Source organism: Melopsittacus undulatus, chromosome 6 (assembly GCF_012275295.1).
Source record: "Melopsittacus undulatus isolate bMelUnd1 chromosome 6, bMelUnd1.mat.Z, whole genome shotgun sequence".
Taxonomy (NCBI): Eukaryota; Metazoa; Chordata; class Aves; order Psittaciformes; family Psittaculidae; genus Melopsittacus; species Melopsittacus undulatus.
This window is the reverse complement of record NC_047532.1, coordinates 31,723,170-31,731,734: the sequence shown is the minus strand read 5'-3', so window position 1 is coordinate 31,731,734 and position 8,565 is coordinate 31,723,170. Positions and strand designations below refer to the sequence as shown.

Genomic DNA, 8,565 nt, shown 5'->3' with positions numbered 1-8,565 from the left:
TCTGCTCTCATGAGACCTCACTTGGAGTACTGTGTGCAGTTCTGGTGCCCTCAACATAGAAAGGACATGGTACTGTTAGAACAAGTCCAGAGGAGGGCCACGAGGATGATCAGGGGACTGGAGCACCTCCCATATGAAGATAGGCTGAGAAAGTTGGGACTGTTCAGCCTGGAGAAGAGAAGGCTGCGTGGAAACCTCATAGCAGTCTTCCAGTATCTGAAGGGGGCCTACAGGGATGCTGGGGAGGGACTATTCATTAGGGACTGTAGTGATACGACAAGGGGTAACGAATTGAAACTTAAACAGCAGAGGTTTAGACTTGATATAAGGAAGAAATTCTTTACTGTTAGGGTGGTGAGGTACTGGAATGGGTTGCCCAGGGAGGTTGTGAATGCTCCATCCCTGGCAGTGTTCAAGACCAGGTTGGAGGAAGCCTTGGGTGATATGGTTTAGTGTGAGGTGTCCCTGCCCATGGCAGGGGGGTTGGAACTAGATGATCTTGAGGTCCTTTCCAATCCTAACTATTCTATGATTCTATGATTTAACTGCCACTTCTCTTTCCAACCGTCAGCCTTAGCTAGAATCTAATAATACAGTACATGAACAGCTAGATACCTCAGCTTGACATCATGGGTTTGGTTTTCTTTTCCTTTTCAACTAGATTTATCACTTTAGACCCAACTCCTGTAAGTAAAACCAATTAATTCAGTCTTCAGATAAATGTTAACACATTAAAAACCAAAGACTTGCAATAAACAGTGTACCTCAAGTTTGTTGTAATTTATTTGTGAGTTATTCTCAAGCAATGTTACAAAACATTTTAATGTCTTGATAAGAAAATAAAATTTAAATAAAAATACATTCAACGATACATCATCATAATACAAATTAAAACTAATGATAATTTACAATCCTAACAGAATTACTGATTAACATCATCTTTCTAGACTAATCAAAATGAAGGCAACTTTTATTATTAATCATTCTACTCGTACCTAATTAAATTCTAGAACATCTACTGAATTTTAAAACATTATAAAATGAGAAATCAAATCTTAATGGTCACAAATATTCAATGTCCTTTTTTCTTTTCCCCTAGATATTCCAGTACCAAAGCAAAATAAAAAGTGCATATTTAAAAGAAAAGAAAAAAGAAAAAATTGTTTCAAGAGCATACAATTTATTTTTTTGTAAATTTGATTTTTAAAACAGAAAATGGCTCCAAGGAACAGATACATTGCCACAGAGTTTATCCATATACAGCAAAATCTAACTTTGACACTCAGCCACATTCAACTTTGTTTAATGGCAGCTTTTTGTTAATGGAGCATTTTATGACTGACAATCAGACCCACTCTACCTTGGCAAAACTCATTTCTTGGCATTACTGTATTCGCTCCTCTCCACTCCCCAGTTTCAACTGCTGGCAAATAGAAGTCCCTTAGAATACATCAAATGTGTAAAGAAGGAAAAGGCAAAAACAGTGGACATGAATAAATGATTGTGACGTTGCACGTACTAGTACTGAATCCTGGATATTCTAAAATGGTTTCTCTGGTATTAAACCAAGATAGTTATCCTAATCAGTTACATTCATTCCAAAGGATATTCAATCCTGTCTTGCTAACTTACTCTTATCACAGAAAGTCTCCCTACAACAGTATAATAGATGTATAGTAATTTAAACAGCTTACAGTTTCAAGCATGGTGGATTTCTATTCTATTTGTAAATTACATTCCTAATTAATTTGGCCAGATCATGACTGTAAAAGAACAATACCCCCCCAAAATACACCAAACAATAAAAGACTCCAGAGCAAATGCTCCAAAAATAAACATACCACATACAGTTATTATTAAAAAATAATATTTCAAGGAGTACCACTGTATTTAATACTGATGAAGCAAAGTTGCCACAGTAATACCTTTGCTTCCTCCTGGTTATATACATATATGTTCTTTCAGCGTAAATCTAGCTTCTCAGATGACATGAGCAAAATTAATGTTACTAAAGTCAAGAATGCCAGTTTAAAATTGTGTTAAGTGGCAAATACGAATTCATATAACTAAAGATACAAAAACACTCAATGAAGCATTGCTTTAAGACAAAACAATGTTGATCATTCAACTGATCATAACAAGCAGATACTACAAAGTATCTAAAAATAATCTGGGATAGTCCAGATATCTAAAGTGCTTTGAGTGATTACAAGAGATTATTTATTAGATTTGTAGTCAAAAGGTGAGCTGGACCTAGTTATTACTTTTTATTAAAAAAGTAAGATTATACATGGGATGATGTAAATTGATCAGTACTTAACCACAATCAGTTCACATTTAAATTTTTCTATTTGTAGGCAAACTTATTTTAAAAAAATGTTGCTACCCTGCATTTCTTTTTAGATTAAGAAAAACTATGTACCTTAAAAATCCTAAGGAAAATAGATAGTGGTCTAATGTCACTCCATATACTATACTCATCCCAAATGTAAACAAGAGGTACAACATAAATTCCCTGATTTCTTCTTCTTTAGTACTTAAAAATATAACTAACACTGCTATCTGTTGTCCAGACTATTTGTAGCATACTGCACAATTTTGTAAGACTTCAGATGTAGATAAATGAAGTCCTGACAACACCTACTACAAGAAAAAAAGTCAAATGAGTTGAGTGTGAAGCTTCAGATCTTTCCCATATCATAGTATCTTGGGATTTCTATTCCAAGATCTGTATCAGCAGGGCAGGCACTCATGGTAAACTCATGCAAGTTTGCAGTGTATGTATTGAGAGATGTCATCCAACCAACAAACGCCATGTGGATTTTCTTCCACTACAAAGCTTATTTGTTTAGAAGTTCTTCCCAATAAAACAACAATGGCAAAACAATATTTAGATTTACTCACACCTGTTAATCCAAGAACCTAGAACTTCAAGTTCTTCAGCAAAAGGCAAATAAACTTAAGACCAAATTTCCAAGTAGACATTTTTCTATTAAATATTAAATAGATTGTCAACACAACTAACATTTATGCTCATTCTTAAATACTTTGTAAAAAGGCATATAATGATTTAAGGAACAAAACAAATAAAAAAAGACAACCAAGAACATTTCCAGTTTCTTTTTTCATCCAAGTGTGCTGCAGTTTGTTCTGGTTAGGAAACTTTTCCAACAATTGGATTTTCTCTGGAAAAAAACAAAATACTGTATTTAAATATTTTAAGGTTAATATTAGCTTTTAGGTTCTCCTCATACAATTTTAATTTATTAATAAAAACTGATTTTTTTGCATAATTTTTACCACTACTTGAGAAATATTAGGTTTTGTGGAAAACCATGTACTTTCATGTGAGACCTCTAAATCAGTTAACTCTCCTTAACAACTTGAGTTGATACTAAACTAGGGAAAACCAAATCAAGGTTTGATCATTCTTTTTTTTTTCAGGTGAATCAAGCCTTACTGATGAAAAAAAAAAAAATCAGAAAACTTTCTAGTGGTGTTGTCTATCAGCCAGAATTGCAGAAAATTGAAAGAATCTGCTCTGGAACAACAATGCACACGAAAGAGCCAGTTAATTTTTTTGTTGGTGGTTTTCAGTTGGTTTTAAGTTTTTTTTTCTTCCAACTTCACCAGAAATATTATCATTGAGTATGGCAAGTGAATTACAATTAACGTATTCATTAATATACTGCATTAAAGGTATGTTCCTGCAATTTAAGTTTTGCACTTCCATGTAACTTGGTATTTTAATTGTTTCTTAACTGAAATTTGAAATTTTGAAAAAAAAAACCCCCAAAAAACAAAAACAAACCCAGAAGGCAGGCAAACAGGGATAAATTTTATGTGCACTTCAAATATTAAGTTGCAAGGAAGCAACATAATCATTGTACCAGCTTATGGGAATCTCAACAGGAACACAGGTGAATCTCACATCAGTGGGACTTCTTTTATCTTCTAGTAACTGCTAAAATATTTGCGTTACTAAATATTATGTACCCTATTTTCTCCATGTCCTTGTGTTGTCTAAATTTACCTTTAGCTTCATTATCTCTATCTGAGCAAGCCTGGTCTGTCCTGTGATTTTTCTTTTTTTAAAAAACGCACATTTACGTACATCAGAATCACACAAGATACTTACTCACTCCCATATTTAGCACTAGATGATCTCTTCTTTCGGTATTTTTCATGTGACTCATTCAGCTTTTCTACAATATCTATTATCTGTTTAAGTGTGTGAAAAGTTGCTACAGAATCTTCAATTGTGAAGTTAGAGTAATCATCTGGTTCTTTCCGTGGACCTTGATAGACTGCTATACTTCCACAAGCCTCTACAAAAGTTACCACAATTATCTCAATTAGAATTTTGATAGTTAACAAACAAATCTATTACATAAATGGTGATTCTAGAACTCTAATTCATAAACTTACTCTAACTTATGCATAAAATCGGTTAAGACAAAAGAAGGAGACAGTGTCAACTAGATGTATTTACAGTTCTGTGGCTTATTCTCTGCTGGTTGTGTTCAGCATCTTAAGCATCCAGTTCTCTCCTGTTCACATTAACAGAAGACTAATGCTTTCTTGCAACTCAACCACATTCAACAGAATTCACTCCATAGTCAGAAAAAGGAGAGCAAAGACAAAAGAGCAACTACCAACAGTTGCAGCCCCCCTACTTCGGCTATTAGATACATCTCATATACACAAATTCAATTAAAATAATGTGCATGCCTTATGTCTACTGTAAAGAAATGACTGACCAGTATCTGATACCAGAGCAATAAAATGACAGAAATATAATCCGTGTCTCTACTCTCTATTATTTTCAGGTAAGTAGTTAAGACATCAAATTGATGTTATAGGCCTAAGGAATAAGGGCTGAGCAGCATCAGTATTAATTCTTCTCAATTACTATTTGAGTACCTTCCAGCTTCTGTAGTTTAGACATGTTGATAGTGAAAAGTGAATAAATTCTTTCTGTCTCTCTGTCGCCATCAATCTCAATCTGAGTATCAGCAGGAACATCTCTAAAAGGTGAAAAAAAGAGGTGAGCAGTCAATATAAGTCATTCCTGAAAGCAAATAAAAACTAGTTCTATGTCAATATACTTAGCCTTTTAATATGTCTATCACTCAGAGACAGCTTCACAATAGCTACACAAAACAGCATTAATTGCAAGCGTTCTATAGGAACAGGCACATACAGTTTTGAGAACAATGAATACAGCAATACTAAAAATCACTTTTTCCCCCAACAGAATTCATTATTCCATATGTTGAGATAAAAATATTTCAGAAATATCAAAGTAAGGTTAATGGCCATTAAATTACAATTAAACACTTAAAAAATTACTATACCACAAAGACAAGATACATTCCTAAACCAAGCTAAAAAAAAACCACTAAGAAAAAATACCCAATGAACCTACCAAGAAAACAAAACAGAAGCAAAAAACCAACCAAAAGTTTTTTAGCAATGTGAATCTTTTGAACTGTTGAGAAATGTAAGAAAATAATGAACTGCATAACATGGATAAAGTATTATACAAGTTTTCTGAAAGTTACCTAGACTGAAATTTAGAGGACTGAGATCTTTGGTCTGTAATTTATGCAAACTATCCAGTGAAGGGTAAATATATTTAAATATCAGATCATTTGTTTGTTTTCAGAAATCAACAGTTTAAAAGACACTATTCTTTGTAAGACATTATTCAGTTTCCTGACATACATACAAACCCCAAATGATTTTGTTGGAATCTACATCTAAGATTTAGTTAATTTTCTTAGTACATTATGTTTTAGAATATGTAAGGTTAAAATAAAAAGTGACTGTATAGACCAGACAGTATCATTAGGGAAAGAGAGACTTCCAGGCTGACCCCTCTGAGCAAGGTATTTCAATTATTTTATGCAGATGATCTGGGTGTGTCATATTTCTGCATTCAACTTCGCATCTGAATTGTGTGACTACTAAATCTATCATTCTGCATGGAAAGAAACCAATATTCAGTATTTCTGATTTACATGCTGAATTGGTTACCTTCTCTTCGTATGGTGACTGATGAAGTAACTGGCTTAGTAAAATCAGTAGGATGTGCCTATTACTAAGACAGGTTTTTAGTAGCATAACTTGCTCAAGTAGATAGGAAAAGCTTTACTTTCAGATTTTCAAGTTGTGCAGTGAATCATACATTATTTGTCCTATAAAACATGTATATTTTCATTTGAGAAGCAACTTACGCAGTGCAAGGAGCACAGCCAACTGTGTTCTCTATTGTAGCCTTGCAACAAAGCCAGTTCCCATTCAGGAAAGCAGAAGGATGGTAAAAACTAAGCCGCTTCTGGTTTGACCTCGTTACCCGGCAAAGAGCTTCTATCCATTCACTAGCTTCTACACAGTTATTTGCTTGGATATAAAGAGGTTTTTCTCCATGTAGTATTTGAAACATCTGTAGAAGGAACACAAGATTATTCTACTCAGTAAAAATTCTGTTATTGAACGGTTTTGAATATGTAAAAATGTATTTCAAAGCTCAAGGAATTCAACAAGGCCAAATAAAGACAGAAAGCAAGACATGGGAGAAAGGAAAGAAAACTTCACCTCTTTCATTTCACTACAGAGCCCTAGGAAAAAAAACAAGCAAAAAACGCTGCCCAAACACACCAAATAAAACAGGAACTTGTGCTCCACCTACACCATTTTCTCATCCAACAAATAACCCTTAAACAATTAGAACATAATGCATTTTCTGTCCTCTTCATTCACATCTTTAAAATGTGACCTCAGACTTTATGCTTCATATCCTTAGAGGGACAGGAGGTTTTCAGAATTCTCTCCTTCTGCCATCCACAGCCTCAGTAACAGCTGTACTTTTATCACTGCCTCAGAATTTTGGACTGAAGTAATAGTAGAAATACTGATGTGTTACAGGTCCAGAATAATTCTGTGAGCCCAGACAATTGTCTCAGCTGAGGAAGGTATTACAGAAAGTTCTTATCAAAATTAATAAATAAAATTTCAGTAATACCCCATTTCTAGTAGAACATCCTACAATCCATACTACTAATACATAAACTTACATAAAAGTGCCTTGAAATAATGTCACAGCAGTTTTAACGTTTGTTCTAGACATTTAAAAACAGGGCAGAAGTCATAAAATTGGTCATAACAATTGGTGCAGAGATACATGTTCACAGTACTTGGAAATACTGCACACAGCTTTTTATTCTAGATCCAAACCAGATTTTTTGCTTAAGTGTTTAGTAACAGGGGCTCAGTAACTCTTAAATTAATTACAATCTTCTTTAAAGGATACATTAAAAAATTATGTATAAATTCTTTTGACTTACATTTTTCTTGTTGAAGGAGTTCTCATCAAGTTTCTCCACTGCAAGGATGTTTTTGATTGGAATAGTGAAAATTGGTTCTTTGTCTGAAAAAATTGTAAGCAGATGAGTGAAACTGTTTTTAGAAAGCTTTTATAACCTCAGGGCACTGATACCATAGGTTAAGTTCTCAAAATGTGCAGTTTTATTATTGAGGAAATGTATGTGAATCATAAGCAGAAGCATTTGGTAATCAAGGCAAACATAAGTAAAATGTATTATATGTACCTTAGGAAAAGAAAAACAACTTAAAAAGCATAAATCAGATGCAAACACTTTGAAAATACTGAGGAAATAAAAATAATTGTAAAGAAAACATAATGTACCTTGCTGTTTGTGGTAGGTGAACTCTCTACTTGTTAGACAGAACCACCGCTTCTTGAAGTTCTTTTTACCAATCCGAGTCCTTCCCTGAGCTCTTTTGTACATTTCTCTGTCAAGACAGAATCAAATAAAATGCAACCATTAATCTTCTGAAAAGCATTCAAAACCATGTATTGAGAAAACACATTGTTCATCATGCAGCAACATAAATATCTGCTTCACTGTAGATTAAAAGAATAATCTACTAGTTGTTCAAAATAGATCGTCAAGATTACCTCCCAATATGGTGATGGTGTGCAGGGTTCTGTAAACAGGAAAGGAGTTTGAAAAACATGCAAGCCACACTCTTGTTCATAGCAGTAACTTTGGAATGGGTACTCATTTATTCATGTCCAGGACTCCAAATTTTCCCAAAATGGTTTAAGGTGTACCCAACTACAAGGTTTTCTTTTTCCTGCTACTTTCTACATGGGCCTTATCTGGATCAGAAACTGAATATAAATGAGATTATGCTGAACACAACAGCACAGGAAGGCATAAAAAGTATTCAGTACACTTTAAGTAAACTCACTGGAAACTTGTTTTTTTTTTGAGTGACAACCATCAATTTAACTGAGATTAGCTTCCAAATTGCTACAACTAAGTGCTGATCCACTACTACAACCTTCATTTCTGTTTAGTATTTTCGTTAGAGGAATAGTTCTTCCTTGTTTGAAATCTGGATGCTTCTTTCACAGAAAAACCTTTCCTTCCTTTAATCTGCTTTTCAGGTAAATTAAAGGAACAATAATAAATTTTCCCCATAAATGCTGTCTGAATTAAATAATCGGCTATTCCTGATCGACATTAAAAAAAA

General features: G+C 33.8%; 1 protein-coding gene across 2 annotated transcripts in view; it reads right to left on the bottom strand.

Annotated features, from left to right (window-relative positions):
- Positions 1-762: 762 nt before the first annotated feature.
- The window catches only part of RASA2 (RAS p21 protein activator 2), a 68,280-nt gene continuing 60,477 nt past the window's right edge, over positions 763-8,565 (bottom strand). The window contains exons 19-24 of one of the 2 annotated variants that reach the window (XM_034063527.1): positions 7,712-7,818; positions 7,350-7,432; positions 6,240-6,448; positions 4,924-5,027; positions 4,139-4,328; positions 763-3,185 (exon numbers count right to left, since the gene is read on the bottom strand). In XM_034063527.1, coding sequence (XP_033919418.1) covers positions 3,155-3,185; positions 4,139-4,328; positions 4,924-5,027; positions 6,240-6,448; positions 7,350-7,432; positions 7,712-7,818 — 724 coding nt within the window. In that variant the 3' untranslated portion in view covers positions 763-3,154. The remainder of the gene's footprint in view (positions 3,186-4,138; positions 4,329-4,923; positions 5,028-6,239; positions 6,449-7,349; positions 7,433-7,711; positions 7,819-8,565) is intronic. The other variant, XM_005147036.4, reaches the window with a different exon arrangement.